Here is a 21396-nt window from a genome sequence, read left to right as displayed (position 1 = left end):
GTGACTCCCCCATATATTAGGCCTGTGACCTTACTTAGTAGACAGTCTGTGCCTCTGTTTCTTCATCTATAAAATGGGATACTGCCTACCACAAAGGGTTGTTTTAACAGAGAACTGAATAACGTGATCCACATAAAAAAGTGTTCTGCCCTGAATCTGGCGCAGAGCAATTGCTCAATAAATATTTAATTGTTCAGTTTAGCTTTTGGAGCACAAGACCTCACACAAAAAGAAGAGATGGCATCTCGCTGGTATGTTTTAGGTCATTTCCTGTATTGAGAATGGCTCAGAGTTTGGGGACCCTGGAAGATGAGGCCAAATACTCCGCTAGCTATTACATTACTGTTTCCACGTGGCCTAACTCCTCGATTCACACCTAATTTGCTCCCATCTTGTATTAGTTGCCTATACAAATATATACATCAAAAGGAAATAAATTAATGACATTGTAGGTGTCCCCCAGGTATGGGTTCCAGGTTCCCAGTAAACTCAAGCTCCAGCTGGTGATCAGAAATCCCTTTTGACTGTCTTTATTCTACTGCCATCCTGTGGCCAGCCTGTGCCACTGCAGCAGTGTGGACCGGATGTAGCGGAGCTTTGTCTGGGTCCTCCCTGTGCCTGGGAAGGGGCTCCTTGGGAGGAAGGGAGTGCAGCTGAATGGCCTTCTTGAGTCCCCCACCAGCAGGCAGGAGTCTGGGCGTGAATCACCAGTCCTGACTTGATTTCTGTTTGATGAACCTTAAGGACAGATAGTACAGGATCACGAAGCCACAACTGATGCCAATGACAAAGAAGTAGATGGCGTAGAGCGGATAAGAGTTCAGGCCCATGGAATTGAGGATCTGCGGACAGAGACATCAGTGAGCTCATTAAGAACACGCTCAGAGGGCTGCTGTCTACGTACAGCCAAGGCCTGGGCTACTTACCATGTCTCCCGGGATACGGATGGTGATGTTGCCAGCTTCCATGTAATAAGCGTGCCCACTAAACTGGATCTTCATCAGCCCTTCAAAACACCATCGGAGGAAGGACACCTTGGAAATCAACGCAGGCACTGGAGAGAGTGAGAGTCATATTATTCAAAGGGTCTAACCACCTGCCTCCTAGGAAGTGAGTCTGCAGAGATGCCCTGGTGGCTCTGACCCAGGGGCAGCAAGTCCCCTGAGGGAGCTGAGAGCGGGGGAGAGAACAAAAGGGTGAAAGGGCAGAGGGGAAGCTGGAGACATGGACTGCTGGGACAGAGCGGCTGAGTGGCTGCAGGATCACCGTGCACTTGACCTACAGTAACTACTCCAGAGAGTAATTTCACTAGGTGTCCAGCATGTGCTTGACCTATAGTAACTCCACAGAGTAATTTCATCAGGTGTCTAGTACGTGCTTGACCTATAGTAACTCCACAGAGTAATTGATTAGGTCCAGCACGTGCTCAGCTTCACAGAACCTACGGACTCTGGAGTCTGGGCAGCCCCACACCAGTGATTACAGAGATGACTGAGTCTGTACCCTGACCCCTTGGAGGCATCCTGGCTCAGGGAGGAGGAGGAAGCAGTGAACCCTGCCTGGCTCATCAGGAAAGGCCCATGGAAGGTGAACAGCGGTGATCTACAGGCTCAGTTGTGGGGGCGTGGAGCGTACTGGGGGCTTCAGAAGAGTAGGGTGGAGGCAGCCAGGAATGAGCAGCCCCGGGCCCACTGGGACAAAGCAGTGACTGGCTCTGTACCTTAGGGAGTTAGCGCTGCAGGGGTGAGGGTTCAGACGTGGAGGAACCAGGGTCATAGACACCAGCCTATCACAGTTGGCCCAAGATCAGCTGATAGGAGCCAGGGCAGGGGATGAGGCAAGAGGACATTTCAGAAAGACAGGGGTGGAAGAAGTGATTTGGCTCACTGGTGATGTAGGGAGGGAGAATCAAAGGTGGCCCCTGGATGTCAGCCGGGCTGTATGAGAAGATGCCATCTGCCCCACCCCACCATGGAGCCCTTCCTTTGAATCTGCTCCCAACTCTGAGTTGGGATGAAGTAATGAGCTCACAACGCCAGAGGAAAGCAGACTGATCCAGCCACAGAAGGCCTCAAAAAGCTTGAGCAGGTGAGGAGAGCCGACCTCACCTGTCCACAGATTGTCCAAGCTTATCATGAAGCCCCCGGTGAGGTAGAAGGAGTTGTAGAGAGCGTTGCCGAAGAAGGAGGACATGTGAAAGGTGGGGAGCAGGGCAGCGGCAGCCAGGGCCATGACCCGGCAGCAGAAGACCACCAGCCACACCAGCAGGAAGTGCAGCAGGAAGGGCTCGAGGCCTGGGCGCAGGTTGGCCAGCCAGTAGATGGGCATTCCATAGATGATGATGTAGACACAGTGCTCAGGAAACTCCCCCAGGATCTGCAAAGGATGTGAGTCAGCACCTTTATTTGCTGCTGATCTTTCAGTGTTCAAAGGCAGCAGCCCCCAGTGTCCCCAGCCTTCCCTCCTGGTGGTGACTGGGGTTGCCACTGGAGGGTTAGTGGGCACAGGTGTGTGGGACCCACAAGCATGAACTCACTGCTGACTTCCCCCTGCAGATGCTGTATGCTCCCTCTGGGGCAGTTCAGAGCTCTAGAGACCTGGTTTCAAATCCCTACTCTGCCTACCCAGACATGGTAGCTGTGTGGCCTGGAGGCAGCCACTTAACTTCTCTGAGCCTCCACTTCTTTGAAATGAGGACCATCAAACCTTCCAACCTGCTTTCCAGGGACGTGGAGAGACTGGAGAGGTGAAGTACGCTAGTTGTGTTTCCCACCTCTTCTCTGTTAGGTTTCTGGTGGCCAGAAAATTGTCATTCCTGGTCCATGGTCCTAGCCTTCTGATAAATGTTTGAAAAATTTATCAGAGACTCATCAAGTCTCTGAAACTCTCCTAAGGATTGTGGCATCTGCAACCACAGATGATGCTCAGCCCCACCGCTGAGCAAAATGCTTCCCTGTAACTTCTGTATAATGTGGAGAAGATTCTTCTGCCCACTGTTCCATGTGGCACTCACTCTGAAGCCTGACCAGTCACCTTGGCAAAGAAATATGGCCCCGCCGTGTACAGCCCATCTTCTAGTTCATAGTAAAGCAGTGCCCTCTCTGAGTGACCTAAAAAGGGGAGAAAAGGAGAATGAAAAAATGAAATTACAGTGTTGCTGTTTGAGTCTCTCTTTGTACAATTAAAACTAGTTTTATTGCCTCAATGTCATATATTAAAAAAAAAAAGGCAATTTTTGACCTTAATTCAGATGTTTATAATTCTGTGAGTTGTGCATTGCTATCAATATAACTCCTGCTAGGAGAGAAAAGCCTCAGACTCCTAGGTAATTTGTTCTCATTTGCAAATACTGATATTAATATATGAAGTTTAAAAACAACCCTCAGCTTTTATTTAGTGGTCATGGTGAAATTGTTCAGCAGACCTGTCTCCTCCGGGAGCTATGCGGAACTCAGGCCAACCCTGATCCAGTTCAGAGCGTGGCTGACACAGCCCTGCATGTGGGTCACAGAGAGCAGGCCACACTCACATTTGGAGATGACATCCAGGATCACGTTGAAAGGGACAAGAGCTCCAATCATGAACAAGAGGGCCGCCGTGTCCGTCAAGGAGAGCTGGATAGCCCCGTGGCCGTAGTAGAGGAACCCGATGATCAGGGACATCAGGCAGGCCTCCGCCCCATGGATGAGGAGGGTTGGCAGGTCTCGGAAGTCGTTGGAAATCTGACGACTTAAAAAACAGAAGAAAGAGGTGCCAAGGGAACACCAGACCCCAGCACTGTGACCTTGGCAATGTCTTGTAATCTCCGTAAGCCTCATTTTTCTCCTTTGTAAAATGTGAAGAGTGGTGCCCACCTCACAGTTACTGTGTGGGTCAAGTGAGGTGACTGATGAGCGCATCTGTCTCACAGTCGGTACTCAGGAAATGATTGTGACTTTTACCAACACTGTATCACCTTGCAATTTTGTTTAAAGAAGTCATCCTGAGGAAATAGCCAATCAGAAGTGTAATGATGTACGTACAAGGAGACATAAGATATAAGACTTCTATCCCTGGGTCAGGAAGATGCCTTAGAGGAGGAAATGGCAACCCACTCTAGTATTCTTGCCTAGAAAATCCCATGGACAGAGGAGCCTGGCAGGCTACAGTCCACAGGGTCACAAAGAGTCAGACACAACCAAAGCGACTTAGCATGATATCATTTATATATTAAAATATTTATGTGCATGGAAACATCCTGGACTCACACCAAACACTCAGATCTGGTTTTCTGTGAGGGCTCACATAGCAGGGAAATTTCCCTTGTCCACTTGAGGGTCTCCTGTATCAATTAAATTTTTTACAATGATTCTGGGTGACTTCTACGAGCATCTGGCTAGCAAGGAAATGTTGATTTTGTTTAAAGAATCAAAGGAATAGGAGTTCTCTGTATCACATGGAGGGCTGGTGCTGATTTTTTCAAATGACCCTACCTCTTCAAATTAAATTCCTCCTTCAAATTCACTTTAGCTCTAAAGGGCTTAATTTGATACAACTAAGACTTTTGGGGGCTAAGGGGGTGATGAAATGGCAAATAATTACCGGATCAGTATGGCAAACTGCTGTAGGGGGCCAGGCAGCTTAGTGGGAGCCTGGAATAGGTTGGTGTCAGGAGCCGGGCTGTCAGGAGATAGAGAGTGTCATGGGGGTGTAGGGACGGCCACTTTCTGCAGGGTGCTCTCCCCACCGGGCCACCCATTGCCTTACCTCTGCACACAAGTGCCCACACCCTGCTCCCTTGACTCCGCTGTCCATAGAAAGTCATCAAAGCCACGCACTTTTTCTTTAAACAAGGCCGCAAGGGACCGAGCCGTCTCCCTGGTGGCCACTTCCTGCTCTTTGCTTCGTCTGTCAATGCTGGTCAAGTCCACTGTAAGCATCGGGAGCGGGGCCATGGGTGACCTGGGTCCCACAGGTACTCATGGCCCACGATGCTGTCAGAGGGGACCCTGGGGCACGCTCCCCACCCTCTGAGAGTGGACCACAAAGTGATCAGAACAGAGGCAGAGAGATGCCCAGGGGGACTCACTCTTCACCTCTCTGCCTCTTTCCTTTCCCCATTTTCATGACACATCTCAAGGCAGGAAAACATCTCAGAGGGGCCTTGTAAATCATGAAGGGTCCCCTCACTGTGTAGGGCCATAACTTCAAGTGTCAGATTCTCTGGGCACTGCCAGGCCATGCCCTCAGATTTGTGAGGCATGAATAATATAAAATTGTATCTGTGAGGCATAATAATATAAAATTAAGAAAAAGATTTGTTTTTCCAGATGTGGGCACCTGATTTCTGGCAACTTCTCTCTAGGGTTACAGTATGTTGCTTTCAGTGGCCAGGCTGGCAGATGCCCTCTGCCCCTTTATCTGGGGATGATCGACCAGAGGATGACACATTGGCAGGAAGCCAAGCTGATATCTGAGCACAGGGAGATGGATGACCTCCCGGGGAGTTCACAGTGTGAGTGAGTACAGAGGGCGAGAGCTGGTGGACCAGAAAGAGTGGCCTCTTAGAGGGCTGGAGGGTGGATACTGGGAGAAGGGTGTTCCCTCCTGGGCACGGGAGGTGAGAGGCCCATTTCTGCACCTGACTGCAAGAACTCCAGTCTTCTCATCTGTAAGGACGAAGATGACCATGGCCTGGCAGGGCCGCAAGGGTCAAAGGGACACCCTCTGCAGTGTCTGCCCTCAAGGAACTGGTCCTTACCCACATGTGTATTGGGAAGGCCCTTGCTACACCAGGCCATCCTGGGAGGAAGGCTGGGCTCCAGGTGATCTATGTTTGGGACAAACCACAGCTGCTGCTCTCCTGGCCCTAGTACAGCCATGCAGCCTGTCCAGCAGCTAGGGCACTGCTCAGCACTCAGGACCCAGGGCCTGCTTTCAAGGTGGGCACCTGGAAAGGCATCTGTCCCCGCAAGAATAGAGGGCCATATGCTGAGGTCTCAGGACCCCAAGCAGGAGGGCATCTCTGGTGCTGAGAGCAATTTTCGTATCTAGAGACTCACAGGTCAAGACCCCCCAAAAGGCACTGAACTGGTCTGTGCTTTGGGCCTCCCATCCACAGCCTCTGGGTTCCCTGCGTTTGTTGGGGAACCAGGGCACAGCTTTAAGATTTCCTAGTGGCTTCCAACTCCAAATTTCCTGTTCTCCCTACAGAACCTGAATAAAGACCATAATTCCAGAAACTGATCCAAACTCTCTTGGATTATATGTCCTCTGATTTGGAACTCTCATGAGGTTCTTAATAGTCATGTGCACAAGGGTGTGCCATTCCTAGCATTTGATGCTGGGTAAACTGAACCCTGAAATACACCCCATTTCTGCCCCTGCCTCCATCCTTGGTCCTATTCCCCTGAAGCCCCTGAGAGTTTCTTTCCTGGCAGGGTTGGGGTCGAGGGCAGCCCTGTTCCATGCCTCTGGCCTGGCTGACTCACCATAGTAGTCGGCAGGGTTGCTGTACCGCGGACAGGGGTGGCCGACTGCGGTGAAATATTGAACCATGTGCTGGGCTGCCCCCAGGTAGATGGTGGTGCCAGACGTCATCAGGAGGACCAAATCAAACAGCCCGAAGATATCGGAGCGCGGCTGGTGGATGGAGAGGAGCACCAGCCTGTTGCCTTTGGCCAGCCTGGACAGTGTTTTCACCAGGTTGTGGGCCGTGAAGCTGTCGAGCCCAGAGGTGGGTTCATCCAGGATAAGGATTCCTTCCCAACGGAGAGAAGCCTGGTTTAATGCGCAGGACTCCAGTTGGACCGGATTAAGCCAGGCGGCTCACGCGGGCCCCTCCGGCCTCACCTGGGTTCCACAGCAGCTGCACTCCGATGCTGACTCTGCGCCGCTCGCCCCCCGACACGCCCCGCACGTAGATGTTGCCCACGCGCGTGTTGGCGCATTGCCGCAGCCGCAGCTCCGCGATCACGTCGTCTACCTGGGTGAGAGGGAGGGCGGTCCCGGGGCTTTACAGAGGCTGTGCGGGCCGGCTCCGGGCCAGGCAGATCGGGCTCTAAAGTAAAGACCCCTGAGTTTAAGGCTCTGGCCTACATTTCCCTGATGCAATGTTTGTTCCCGGATTCTTTCCACGCATCGGGAGCAGCTCCCTCTGCTGAGCAAGGCACCACTTGCTGGGACTGTGGCCATGTCCCGGCTCCCAGCCAGCATGGAGAACCGGAAAACAAGTAAGCAAATATTTATCCCACATTTGGGGCTAAGATGGGACAACGGGGGAAGGAAGGCAGGGCTGAGCATTTGGTGGATTTTTTCTGATGGACAGATGGTGAGCCGGCTTGCTCACAGTTGGCCTGGAATGGCTGGACCCTGAGGCAGGGAGGGAAGGATGGGCAGGGGAAGGATGTCATAGCTTCTTGGGGTCACTGGGATTAATTAGTTACCCTTTTGTCGCGCTGGGCCTGGGAGAAGTTTCTGGGCAGACGCAGCTGGGCAACGAAAGCCAGGGTCTCCCGGACGGTGAGGTTGGGGAGCAGCTGGTCATGCTGGCGCACGTGTGCCACACACTTCCTCACCAGCTGTGCTGTGCTGGGCTGCCCATTGATCCAGATTTGGCCTGACTTAATATTGCCGCCAGGGCCTCGCCCGGTGATCACATCCAGCAAAGAGGCTCTCCCACAACCTGAGAAACCACCAGAAATATCCCTGAGGGGCTTCCCTGGTGGTTCAGTGGTTAAGAATCTGCCTTCCCATGCAAGGGACCCAGGTTCAATCCCTGGTCTGGGAACTAAATCCTGATCCAACTAGGAACATTCCCCACTCTTGCCACCCTCACAACTTCCCCTACCCTAACCCAGCCAAATAGATAAATATTAAAGAGAAAATATATTCCTAAGAACGGAGCTTCTGCAGGGACCAGGTTGGAAGCTTCTGCTGCCCATGCACCCTCCAGCCACCACGTTCTGCTCTGTCCTTCCCTAGGGAAGGTGGCACAGCCCTCTGACCTGCATGGAGCAGCCAACTTGAACATCCTTAGGAATCTGGGGTGTTCAGGTCAGGCCAGCCTGTGGCTACGTGATAGAAGGCTGGAGTCCTGGTTGTCACAGGACTGCCTGTGCCCAGAGTGTCTGTCCCCTCCCCCAAGCAGGGCTGGTGTTAATTGTACTAGGAAGCTTAACTATTTTTGCCTGGCAAACCTGCCAGCAACATTTCATCATTCCCCATCATTTGGCTCAGAAGCTGGCATTGTGGGAAAGACTAGTTTTGGAGAATTAATAAGGTATCTTTTAAAAATGCAAAACTGGAACCTGTTTTCAGAAAGGGAGAAAAAAATAGAGAAGTAATAGATGTGGAAACGATTTTTAAACTATAGCACAGTAGTTCTAAATTTCTCTATACTCTCATTTTTATCATTATTACTTTTCACTTTCTCTTTAAAAAAATAGATCTATTACATACAAATTAATGCCATCCACTTCTGAATGACATAGTAATTGCTATCAATTTGGGGAAGTGTCCGATTGGATCAGGTTCCATGCGATTCTGTGAGACTCTTTGATGGCCATTTAAACTGCAAGTCAAATAGGGCTTAGGGTCTGGGAAGGCGTTCTTAAACAAAGCTGCCAAGAACAGCTCAGTCCAATTCCCCTAGGCAGGGTTTTGGTTTCCTTATTGTAAATTCCTTTTGGAGTGAAAAATTTCCAAGTAGTTTTTATACAGGGAAAGTGCCAATGCACAGATGTAATGACTCTTCCTTGCCACATTCCCAGGCCTTCTGCAAGCAGCCCCCTGCCCACAGCCGCATGTCCCCTTTTATTTGTGCATAAAAGCAAAAATCAAGTAGCCTCTTCAGTCATCCTTCTGCTTATGGACCAGAGGTTTTCAGCGTAGAAAGGGACCTGTCCACTGCCTCCTGGGTGCACCTCATTCAAGAGAATTTAGGAGGCACAAAATAGCCGGGGGGAAGCCAGAGGGAGGGTTCTGGCCTTACTCCTGCCTCAGCCTGGATACCACTGGATCCAGGCTCTGGAAGCACAGGGAACTTTCCCAACACAGGGACCTTAGGATTCCCAATCAGGGGGCAGAACGACCACGTTTCCTGAACAAAACTGTGAGAGGTGTAGGTGGTCTTTCCAGCGGAGGTTGTCAGGGTATGTTTGGGGAGATCCTCGGTAAATCAGGAGAAAACACCCACAGGCATTCAAGACTCTTTGCCAACTCAGTAAATTCATTCATTGGAAAAGCACCACTGCTGATTCTATAGAAGCTTAAATGCCTGGGGCTGTTTGAATTAATTTTATTTTACTATTATAATTTTGGTGAGCAGAGTATGCTTTCCTCCTGGATCAGACGGTAAAGAATCTGCCTGCAATACAGGAGACGTGGGTTCGATTCCTGGGTCGGGAAGATCCCCTGGAGAAGGGAATGGCAGTCCACTCCAGTATTCTTGCCTGGAGAATCGCATGGCAGAATATAAGTCACAGGTGGTATAATTGACAACCTTTCTAAAAAATCATTTAAATAATTTCAGCCAAGTAAACCTGTAGCTAAACAACACTAGCCTAGAATCGAAAATCACACAGTCAGTGTGATTCCTGCTTGGCCTCTCCCGACTTACATTTCTTCAACCGCAAATCAGGGATTCTAGCGCTGGTGGTCAGGATTAACTGTGATGACTCTCAGCTTGAAGTGCCTAGTTAAGCCCGTGTGTTCCCTAGATCCCCAGTTCATGAAGAAAAAGCAGGTGTAACCAGAAAAGCCACCAGGTGTTAACAAACAAAACTGGCCCATGAAGTTTCCGCATTTTTCTTGTTAGATCAGAATTGCAGGGCCAGGACCAGCAGTTGGCAGGACTTGACCTGTGGGTGTTGTTTCGGTGACAAAGTTCATTGACACATATCCTCTCATTTGATCTCTGGTTAGACAGTAAACAGAACTTCCCCAGCAGAAGACTAAAAGTTTGGAGCAGATGGTCAAAAAGTTGAGTAATCTCTACTTCTGGAAATGATTAATTGGAAGGTATAAAGTGCTCCCTCTGACACTGTGTAAGGGAGAAATGCCTTTGATCTGTGTTTAAAAAAACAACAAACCCCAAGTGGAGTCAACTTATGCTAAGCCCCATGTCCCCAGACTGAGATGTAATACCTAATTTAATTATAGTTTCAATCTCTCCTGGGAATAGAATCTTAAACCAGCCTATCTGAAATTGCCTAGTCAGCACTGATAGACCCCTGATGCTGCTGCTAAGTCGCTTCAGTCGTGTCTGACTCTGTGTGACCCCTTAGACAAAAGCCCACCAGGCTTCCTGGTCCCTGGGATTCTCCAGGCAAGAACATTGGAGTGGGTTGCCATTTCCTTCTCCAGTGCGTGAAAGTGAAAAGTGAAAGTGAAGTCGCTCAGTTGTGTCCGACTCTTAGCAACCCCATGGACTGCAGCCCACCAGGCTCCTCCGTCCACGGGATTTTCCAGGCAAGAGTACTGGAGTGGGGTGCCATTGCCTTCTCCAGATAGACCCCTACAGTCCCCCAGAGAAAGGTGACCTTGCCTAAAACAATCAGCCCTTTGCTAGAATAACTTCCTTGTCCTACTTCGTTCTGCCTGTAAAAATCTTTCATTTTGTACAGCTCTCCAGAGCTTTTGGGCTTCCCAGGTGGTGCTAGTGGTAAAGAACCCACCTGCCAGTACAGGAGATATGAGAGACGAGGGTTTGATCCCTGGGTTGGAAGATCCCCTGGAGGAGGGCATGGTAACCCACTCCAGTATTCTTGCCTGGAGAACCCAATGGACAAAGGAGCCTGGCGGGCTGTGGTTCATAGGGTTGCAAAAAGAGTCAGACATGACTGAAACAACTTAGCACGCACACCAAAGCTATTGGGCTGGAGCCAACATCTTATGGAAAAATCCAAATAAACTTTCCAGTCCACACAATACTTTCTGCCAGATGGGATGCTGCCCAATTCATGAATTGTTGAATAAAACCAATAAGATCTTTACAATTTAATCAGCTGATTTTTTTTTTAAACATCTGAGAACCAGGAGACCAGAGTTCTAGTTCTTATTCTGCATTAAATATATGTCCTTAGGTAAATCATTCCTCTTTTCTAAACTTTGGTCTCACCTGTTAAATGAAGGGGGAATGATGCCGGGGCAGGAAGACCTCCTTTAAAGATGTTTTCATGGTGGTCAGAAGAAGAAAAGGTAGAATGCTGTGCGGGGAACAGAACTCTGTTCTCCAGGCCCCCTTCCAGCTCGTTCTACACTCTAAGTCTGGCCTATGGAAGTGACTTTTTGAAGCACTTCAGAAATCTGAATTTTTGCCGATGGTTGAAGGTTGAACTAAGACTCGGGGTATCCAAGACGTGAGTTGTGGCAGGGGCTGTGCCTACCCACTGTCTGACTGAAATAGGAATCTGATGGCGGGGGAGGACAATGAATGAGTGTTCCTTGTGGTGGAGGAGTCCCCTGGAAAGAGCATTCAATTCCAGAGCTGCCTGATGCCTTCATCCTATATTAATGAAGGATCAGAGCTCTGGCTGCAGCTGCAAGAAGCCTGCTTGTGATTCATGAAAGCTAGTAAATAGAGGAGCTGAGATTTGAACCCAGCTCTGTCAGACCTGGAACTTGTGCTCTCACAACTCTTCTGTATTGTTCTGTTGCCCAGCAAAGTTCTGTGAGGAGCGTCCATTTGTTCGAGGGACTGCCCTGCATCCCAGGAGAGAGAGAACCCATTGCCCTGCTGTTTGCCCCTGGTGATACCTGAGCTCCCTATGACGGCCAGCATCTGTCCACTCCTCATTTTGAAGCTCAGGTTCTGAATGCCCTGCTCACAGGAGTCCTTGTGAGATGTCCAGGGCATCTTGAAGTGAGCCAGCTGCTTAAACCAAGGTACCTGGGAGGCCATATCCACCTGTGGGGAGACATAGAAAGGTTCCTCAGAAAGCTTCACCTTCTGTTCAGCTCCCCTCAAGAGAAATCCTCCTCCCAAAACACAACAGGCCTGAGGGAGTCCCCCACCCAGGCTCTGCAGGCTCCACCATGCTGAGAACCTGAAGCTGCCATTTCCAAGTCTGAAGAGAACAGGTGGGAAGCGTGTGTAATAGCAGAACAGAAATAAAAACACGACGTGGGGCAAGATGATGTTTTCACTCAACAGTGATTTACTAATAACTTATCAAGTGTTTACTGTGTGCAAGGCATTGTGTTCATCTGTTTGTTATGTCCCTTATCTCATTCAGTCCTCACTGGAGACCTATAACGTGTACTGTTATTAGATTGGCTGAAACGTTCATTTGGGCTTTTCCATAACATCTTATACAAGTCTGTAGTTTGGGTAATAGTATCATACGGTGGTTAATGTCTCAGTTTTGATCACTGTGCTATGGGAAAGCAAGATGTTAACATTAGGGGAAGGTGAACAAAGGGTATATAAGAACTCTGCACTATTTTTGCAGCTTTTTCAGAAGTCTAAAATTATTTCAAAATATAAAGTTTAAAAATAAGTTTAGAGATTTTTTTTCACACAGAGTCACATGGTTGGCTTTATGTTTTAACAAAGGTCTCATTCTCTTTTTCATGGCCATCAACCTCAGCTCCAATGTGTGTAGTTGAGGGAAATCTCCATGGTGTTTGCACCCAACACATGAGGCCTCAGTGTAGCCTGAACTCTGTCCTTAGGGGCAGAGGGTCCCCAGCTGGGACTCACCCTTCCCTTCTGCTTGGGGAATTGTTTGGCCCTCTCTGCTCCTCCCACCTGTCCTCAGCTGTGTCTCTACCTGGTAGCTGAGATCTCGGACTTCCAAGGTGTTGGGCTGGCCACTGTAGGTGAAGTACAGGCTGTTGTCACTTTCGGAGGAGAACACACTGTCCTGGAGGCCCTGCTGGGAGACATGACAGGTGAGGGGCTTCTTTAGAAGGAGGACTTGGGAGGGAGGCGATCTGGAGAGGTGAGAGCAGGAGCTAGTGTGGATGGGATCCCAAGTGGGCAAAAGATGGATTTAGGCAGGAGGAGCCCAAGGGCTCTGAGAAAACGGGAGCACCCATGAGGGCAGGGCTTCTCTTTCCTGCAGAGAAAACTGTGGGGCTTCCCTCCAGCTCCTGACCCAGAGAAGCTCAGCCACAGGCTGCTGGAACCTGATCCAAGTAACCTGTCATGAACAAGACCCAGACCCTGGACTGGAGAGAGCTTTGTGAGCCTCTGTGTTCGGAAAATGCCTTTTAACTTTTCCTTTCCTGAATCTGGCTTAGTATCTCATCCCAAACAGACTTTCTGTACTTAGCATGTGAGAGGAAAACAGCTGTCAACAAGCTAGTGCTCAATACTTGTGAAGACATTGCTCTTAGGAAAGTTGCATCTTGATAAGGATTTTGCACAACAAAGCTCTTCAAAATGCTGTTGGGAGATTTTGGAGTAAGTCCCTGTCATCACTGTTACCATCATCCTCTTCATTGTCATTATCTTGCTGATGATGTTATTTTATGTAAGTCGCAAGCCATGTTGTGTTCACATAAACATGGCTGCTTTACCTGTGCTGTGCTTAGTCGCTCAGTCGTATCCGACTCTTTGTGACCCCACACGCTGTAGCCCGCCAGGCTCCTCTGTCCATGGGGTTCTCCAGGCAAAAATACTGGAGTGGGTTGCCATGCCCTCCTCCAGGGGATCTTCCCAACCCAGGGATCGAACCCAGGGCTACTGCATTGCAGGTGGATTCTTTACTGTGTGAGCCACCAAGGAAGCCCATGAATACTGGAGTGGGTAGCCTATCCCTTCTCCAGGGGATCTTCCCGACTAGGAATTGAACCAGGGCCTCCTGCATTGCAGGCAGATTCTTTACCAACTGAGCTACCAGGGAAGCCCGCTTTATTTGAATATACATCAAGTAAATCAGTGTTTCATGGTATCAGCTGATAACATGAATGATACTCACCATCTGCAGATCTGAATTCCTTCTGTTTTATCAGTTCAATCATTTAAATAGCTGAGGCCCAAACAAGGAAAAACTTGCCTTAAAAGATTTCTGCTTTTTAAAAATGCATTAAATTTCTGTTTGCTTGAGGTAGTGCAGGGAAAGTATGCATTCATTAACCAGTTCCTGTTGATTCCGATCTTCTCCCCTCAGGGCTGCTATTCCCCCACTGATACATTCCTTCGATCAGTCAGTCAAGCATCCAGCAAACACGAGGAGGCCCACAACATGCTTTAGGCTTGGAATTTGGGGTGTGACTGTGCAAAAGACGGTCTTTGGGAAGCTTAGAGTTTAGCGGACGAGACACTGAGGATGGAGCAACACAGGCCAGATACAGAGGCATGATGTCCTTGACATGCCTGATCAAGGTGTATTTTCACTGCACACACAGTGTCCACATGTACCTTACGTGAACACAACATAGCTTGGGACTTAACGTGAAAATAATACCCAACAGTCTTTTTTAAAGCACCCCTGCAATGGTGGAGGTAAGAGGCCCTTAAAAGTGACATTGAGCCCAGTGGAGGTGAGGGAAATATATATGGGTGATGGTGAGTTGCAAGCCCACTGTGAGTGGCCCCCAGAGTTCTGGGAGAGTGTGGAAACAGCCAACCAGATCTACTTACCTTGTTTAATGTTTGAACCAGTGCAGTCAAGGTCGCATATTATACAGAAAAACATTGGAAGATAAACAGCTAAGTCAGCAGATGGATTGTCTTTGGGGTATAGGAAGAAATACAGAGGGGAGAGGTCTCTGAGGTGGGGAGAGAAGGTTCTGGGCAGGTTAGGGGCGGGGGGATGACTTTCAAAGCTATTGGTAAGTTTATGCTGGGTATGGGAGTTCACTGTTCTTTAAACTGCTTTGTCTGAAATATTTCAAAATATGTTTTAAAGCTGAGAGAGGGTGTCCATGAGGGAAAGTCCAGAGTCCTCCCAGCTGGAGGAGCTGGAGGTGAGGAGGTGAGGGGGTTGTGCTCTCGGAGATGGAGAATGAAACTCCTGGGGTGGTCACGGGCAGCTCTGGGTTCTAGCAGGTCAGCCCTGACTCTCCTTCCCCACCTCCGCCACTAGCATTCCCACCGCCTAGTTTTACCATTTTATTTGGTTAAACCATCTGAAAGTTGATCCATTATTGAGAGACTCACTTGGGCTAACATGCATTCTGCTCTTTTTTCTTTTACAGATTTTTTAAATGTGGAGCATTTTTAAAAGTCTTTATTGGACAATATTGCTTCTGTTTCATGTTTCGGATTTTTTTTTGGCCTCAAGGCATGTGGGATCTTAGCTCTCTGACCAGGGATCAAACCTGCACCCCTGAATTCGGAGTGCAGAGTCTTAGCCACTGGACCGCCAGGGAAGTCCCTACTTGCTTGTTTTTAAAAGGTAAACGTCTGCAGGAGGGATGTTAGTTGGAATAAGGAATGAGTTAGCTCTGCAACGAACACCTGGGCCAGAAGCTCACCAGGTTAGATTTTGGAGGTGGAAGAGTTGCTGAGAAAGGGTTGGACATTTTGGAGTCTGGAGCAAGTTGTGGTGGTGATCTTAAACCTAGGGGTTCCACTCTCCAGGCGGGAGCTTGAAGAAGGTGAAGGGTGTTGGGGCCCTGGGGAAAGAGGCATCAGGATGAGAAGACAAAAGAAAGGAGAGAGGCGTGTGCTACCTGCTCCTGGGTTCCTCCAACCCCTCTTCATCCTGGGCACAGTAGGCAGGCACAGGCCAGCCCGGGGCCCCAGCCACCACAGGCAACTCAACGCTCAGAAGAGAACTCGTGGCTGGGCGGGGGCTGCCTCTGTTCCATTTTGAAATATTTTCCTTGGCTCCTAGGAAGGATTTGTTAGACTCTTCCTGAGGTTTTGACAAACCCTCTGTATTTTTCAAATGCTTAAATATCTATTCGGCTGACACCTTAATCAGTATGACTGTCAGATCATCACTTGAATTTCTGACAGGTGACATGGAAAAAAGCAAAAGCAGGTTTATTTGTAGGTAACCAGCTCAGCTCCTGCTGGGCTACATTGTAATTTCTCCTTGTATTAACTTCTGATCAAATTCCTGAGTCAGAAGCATAGAGTAGAAGGAAACTCAGGGAGCGCGAGCCCAAGTTCCTTGTTCTCAGATGCAGAGGCTGTGCCCTGGGAAAGCAGTGATGTGCTGAAGACTCTGCACTGAGGCCTGGGCCCCTCTTGTCCTCCTCTGGCCAGGCTTTGGCCCATGGACTGAGAAGTCTGTGGGCCGAGGGCACTTGCCACTCTGGGTACTCACTACCCCCAAATTCCCAGATGGCCTCAGGCCCACTCCCAGGGCTGTGTGAACCTTGTCCTCGGCCCATCCCTTGGGGCACCCCAGGTCAGAGGGGCATTTGTCTGTGGAGGGGTGGATGTGACGTGGGTGGGCAGGGTGGGGTGGCCATGCACGGGTGTGTGAGATCATGTGTGGTGCTGAGCATGGGCAGAGAAGGGAGACAGGCTGCGGCTTGTGTTGGAAGCCGCAAGTCCTAGAATTTCTTGGTTTACATCTGGCCTTCCATGTTGTGAAGAAGGTATGTCAACTTAGGAGGATAGAAACTATTTTATTTAATAGCTTTTAACTTGACTGATAATTTTTAAGTATCTAGACATAGGATACAGTTCCACTGGAAAAGACCCAAAAGATTGAGGGCAGGAGGAGAAGAGGGCGATAGAGCATGAGATAGTTGGATGGAATCACCGACTCAATAGACATGAGTTTGAGGAAGCTCCAGGAGATGGTGAAGGACAGGGAAGCCTGGCGTGCTGCAGTCCATGGGGTTGCAAAGAGTTGGCCACGACTGAGCGACTGAACAACGACAAAGACGTAAGATACATAGCCCTCGGCCTCTTGTTCTGGGCACCATAAACGTTAGACTGTCACTCGGCACCTTGAGAAACAGGAGTGAAGGAATGGAAATTGGAAATGGCAGGGCCCGCACCCCTTCCTGGATGTCATATTCGGGCAGTTCTTTGCATCCCAAGCTGTGGTGTCTGAATTATCAGACCTTCTAGAAAGTGTCCTTTTCAATATCATTGGACATTTTGTCTCCTATTCAGGCTGTACACACTGCAGTCACGGGGGTATCCTTTCCTGGCAGACGTTGGCTCCCTGGGGTATTCCCAGAGCACAGTGGTTACCTGCTGTGGCTGAGAGCTGACTGAGAGGGTGGGTTCCTGGGGCCTGGCTGAAGTCAGGTGCTAGCAGCTCAAGACCAGTCTGGGTGGCCCGAGGCCCTTCCTGTGGTGTGGAGTCCTCAGTCCTTCAGTCTTTCTGTCTCCACCCCTCACCCCTTCGCAGGCAATCGAAGACTGATCAAACCGCGGGGTTGGCTGGGGCTGGAAGGTGGGGACCTGCTTCCTCTCTGTGTTCTGATTTCACCTCTTGCTTCAAACCCTGCCCACATCCTGATTTTAGTCAAAGGCCATTTTTTTTTTTTTAAGGCAAACATTTCTCATGTTAAATGAGGACAGAAACCCTGGACAGAAACCTATTGGTCCCCTGCGGTCCTGTTCTTCCAGCTCTCTCCAGGGTCTTACGACTGCCTGCTGTAGCTGTATCTGGGGCATATGATCTGATGTTCTCACGAGGTTCTCTGCCACCCTGTCTCATCAGTTTGTTGCCACTGAGTCTCTGAACTTGATAGCCACAGGGACAGAGGAGACACTGCAGTGTCCCCAGGCCATGTGAGCACATTTCTGTGTTGGAAAAAGTTAAAGTGTCAGTCACTTAGTCGTATTTGACTTTTTGTGACCCCATGTAGCCCACCAGGCTCCTCTGTCCATGGAATTCTCCAGGCAGGAATACTGGAGTGGGTTGCAATTTCCTTCTCCAGGGGATCTTCCCAATCCAGGGATTGAACCCAGCTTTCCCACATTGCAGGCAGACTCTTTACTGACTGAGCCACCAGGGAAGCCCTTCTGTGATGGAGCCGCATTTAGAAAAGAGCCAGATCGACCCAAGTCACAAACACGACATCATTTCCCTGCAGGAGCCACCTTCAGGCAGGATGTGACCTCAGAGGCCCCCACCAACACCTGACCCCGCTTCCCTCAGCCCTTTGATGCCCAGGAAGCAGAGTCCTGCTGCTTGTGGACCTGGCGGTGAGTTAGGACCGAAAGTTCCTTAGGAGGAGAGAAGAGTCTGATTCACCCCCTACCCGCCAGGATGCTTGTGACCCACCATCACTCACCAAGTCATCCTGCGGAGCAGCGCTTCTCTCTAGCCCTGTCTTCTTTGGGGCCTCCTCTGCCATGGGGCCCTGCAGTGTCTGCGCTTTGACTCTGCAGTTTCCTTTGGGCTTAGCTGCTGCCGACCAGGGCCAATGTTGTCTGCTTCCCAGAGCCGGGCAACCTCTGGTCTGGCTCCCAGCATTCCTCTCTGGCAAGCCCTCCCACAAACACGGGCTGTATGCTCTGCCCGCTGCTGAGATAACACACAGACACACACTGGCTAAAGGTACATCAGATAATGGCATCCACGGCCAAGCCCAGGCCCGCTGCTGGGAAGTCCTGAGGAGGGGCTCCAGGGCCAGGTGAGAAGCAGGCAGGACAGTCTGCCACTAGCTCCTTGGTGGAGGCCACTCCAGGAAGGGTCAGGCCAGAAAATCCACCAGTCTCTGCTGCTTGTTGGCCATGGGCGAACTCCCCTTTTTGACTCTTGGGGAGTCCTCAGAACTCCAAGTAAACAGAAGCTCTCAGTGCTCCCTAGAGGAAGTTCCTGCAAAGCCTCGACACAGCCTGGGCATTTTCCATGCCTCATACAGTGTCAGGTAAGGAGGTGCCTCTTTCATCTGCCCGGAGCTTGGAGCTGTGGTCAGGGGCAGCTGTGGCCTGAGGGGAGTGGGCCTCTGCCCTCTGCTGGCTTTCCTCACTCATGGGAGGCAAGCACGGAGGCTGGGGCTTCCTCTTCAGTGGGTGGAGGTGGAGAGAGTAGAGGGGAAGGGCTGCCGGAGGGAACTTAGGAGCCAGTGTGAACGGCCCCTCCTCCTCCAGTCCCACAGCGGGACTGGAAGCTAAGACTGGAAGCTGTGCTCTGCCTCCTGCCCCTGCATTTTGCCCCTTGCCCCTTCCCCTCGTGTCTCCCTGGTCTATAACCTGCCCTATTCAGATGGTGAGGGCTTGGGAATGGGGCTACTGGGAATACGAGGTGTAATGAAACCGGGTGAAGGAACGCAGGGTCAATTGAAGGAATAAACAGTGTCCTGTTTGCCATCTGTCATCCAGTCAAAGAGAGCTGGCATTCAGAGCAGCTGCCAGAAAAGTCTTCACAGAGGTGATCTTCTGTCACTACCTGCCAGGTTCTGTAGAGGACACTGAGGCTAAGCCACACTTAGGAGCCTGTGCAGAGAGAACTAGGGCTGGGCAGATCTGGGGCTGGTGCTGGGGGACAAGGGTCTGGAATCCTCTATGCTGCCTTTCCCCTGTGTGGTTTCCTTTAAAGCCACCATGTGGGGCCCTGGTGGGACATCGCATCTCGCCGACAGAAGTGGACCAGGCAGATCCTCAAAGATGTCTCTTTGTACGTCGAGAGTGGGCAGATCATGTGCATCTTAGGGAGCTCAGGTAAGCTGAGGAGGGAGTTCCCTACATTTTCCATGAGGACTCAGATGAGGCTTTGGCTTGTTTTGAACACCACACTAAGGAGACGGGTTTAAGTTGTAGCAGGACGGCCAGAAGTCTGACATTAGAATGAAATCTGATGGCATGTCTGACTATGAATAGAATCTGGTTGTTGTTGTTTAGTTGCTAAGTCATGTCCGGCTCTTTGTGATCCCACGGACTGCAGCACTCCAAGTTGCCCTTTCCTTCATTATCTCCTGGAGTTTGCTCACACTCATGTTCATTGAGTCAGTGATGCCACCCAACCATCTCATCCACTGCTGCTGCTAAGTTGCTTCAGTCGTGTCTGACTCTGTGCGACCCCAGAGAGGCAGCCCACCAGGCTCCCCCATCCCTGGGATTCTCCAGGCAAGAACACTGGAGTGGGTTGCCATTTCCTTCTCCAATGCATGAAAGTGAAAAGTGAAAGTGAAGTCGCTCAGTCGTGTCCAACTCTAGCGAACCCATGGACTGCAGCCTACCAGGCTCCTCTGTCCATGGGATTTTCTAGGCAAAAGTACTGGAGTGGGGTGCCGTTGCCTTCTCCAGTCTCATCTACTATCACCCCCTTTTCCTCCTGTCCTCAGTCTTTCCTAGCACCAAGGTCTTTTCCAATGAGTAGGGTCTTTTTCAATGAGTAGGCTCTTTGCATCAGGTGACCAAAGGATTGGAGCTTCAGCTTCAGTCCTTCCAGTGGATATTCAGGGTTGATCTCCTTTAGGATAGACTGGTTTGTTCTTGCTGTCCAAGGGACCCTCAAGAGTCGTCTCCAACACCACAGTTCAAAAGCATCAATTCTTCAAGGCTATGGTTTTTCCAGTGGTCATGTATGGATGTGAGAGTTGGACTGTGAAAAAGCTGAGCGCCAAAGAATTGATGCTTTGGAACTGTGGTGTTGGAGAAGACTCTTGAGAGTCCCTTGGACTGCAGGGAGATCCAACCAGTCCATTCTGAAGGAGATCAGCTCTGGGATTTCTTTGGAAGGAATGATGGTAAAGCTGAAACTCCAGTACTTTGGCCACCTCATGCGAAGAGTTGACTCATTGGAAAAGACTCTGATACTGGGAGGGATTGGGGACAGGAGGAGAAGGGGACAACAGAGGATGAGATGGCTGGATGGCATCACTGACTCGATGGACGTGAGTCTGAGTGAACTCCAAGAGTTGGTGATGGACAGGGAGGCCTGGCATGCTGCGATTCATGGGGTCGCAAAGAGTCGGACACAACTGAGTGACTGAACTGACTGAACTGACAGTCTTCTTTATGGTCCAACTCTCACATACATACACGACTACTGGAAAAACCATAGCTTTGACCTGTGCCAGCAAAGTGATGTCTCTGCTTTTTAATATGCTGTCTAGGTTTGTCATAACTTTTCTTCCAAGGAGCAAGTGTCTTTTAATTGCATGGCTGTACTCTGCAGTGATTTTGGAGCCCAAGAAAATAAAGTCTTTCACTGTTTCCATTTTCCCCATCTATTTGCCATGAAGTGATGGGACCAGATACCATGATCTCAGTTTTTTGAAAGTTGAGTTTTAAGCCAGATTTCTCACTCTTCTCTTTCACCCTCCTCAAGAGGCTCTTTAGTTTCTCTTCACTTTCTGCCATTAGAGCGGTCTCATTTGCATATCTGAAGTTGTTGACATGTCTCCCAGAAATCTTTCCCCCCACCCCCCCCCCCCAGAAATCTTTATTCCAGCTTGTGAGTTATCCAGCCTGGCATTTTGCATGATATACTCTCATGTAAGTTAAATAAGCAGGGTGACAATATACTCCTTTCTCAATTTTTAATTGCCCAGTTCTTCCATGTAAGGTTCTAACTGTTGCCTCTTGACCTGCATACATTT

The 21396-nt window shown here is 49.8% G+C and overlaps 2 protein-coding genes across 5 annotated transcripts in view; one reads left to right on the top strand and one right to left on the bottom strand.

The window, feature by feature from the left end:
* Positions 1–704: 704 nt before the first annotated feature.
* Positions 705–18571, bottom strand: ABCG8 (ATP binding cassette subfamily G member 8). Its single transcript, XM_006056807.3, has 13 exons — positions 18142–18571; positions 12753–12854; positions 11737–11887; positions 7425–7663; positions 6832–6964; positions 6471–6740; positions 4747–4909; positions 4582–4659; positions 3530–3729; positions 3034–3110; positions 2109–2376; positions 927–1054; positions 705–842 (listed from the first exon to the last, which is right to left on the bottom strand). The coding sequence occupies exons 1-13, from the start codon at positions 18424–18426 to the stop codon at positions 705–707; spliced, it is 2232 nt and encodes a 743-aa protein (XP_006056869.2). The 5' UTR covers positions 18427–18571.
* The window catches only part of ABCG5 (ATP binding cassette subfamily G member 5), a 43058-nt gene continuing 28592 nt past the window's right edge, over positions 6931–21396 (top strand). For 2 of the 4 annotated variants that reach the window (XM_006056805.3, XM_025260944.2), the window contains exons 1-2: positions 18202–18720; positions 19392–19513. In XM_006056805.3, coding sequence (XP_006056867.1) covers positions 18584–18720; positions 19392–19513 — 259 coding nt within the window. In that variant the 5' untranslated portion in view covers positions 18202–18583. Of the gene's footprint in view, positions 7212–18201; positions 18721–19391; positions 19514–21396 lie in introns of those variants that run through there. The other 2 variants (XM_044925866.1, XM_044925867.1) reach the window with 2 other exon arrangements.

Source organism: Bubalus bubalis, chromosome 12, assembly GCF_019923935.1.
Source record: "Bubalus bubalis isolate 160015118507 breed Murrah chromosome 12, NDDB_SH_1, whole genome shotgun sequence".
NCBI classification, from domain to species: Eukaryota; Metazoa; Chordata; class Mammalia; order Artiodactyla; family Bovidae; genus Bubalus; species Bubalus bubalis.
Note: the sequence above shows the minus strand (reverse complement) of the source record. Positions and strands in the feature narration are given on the sequence as shown.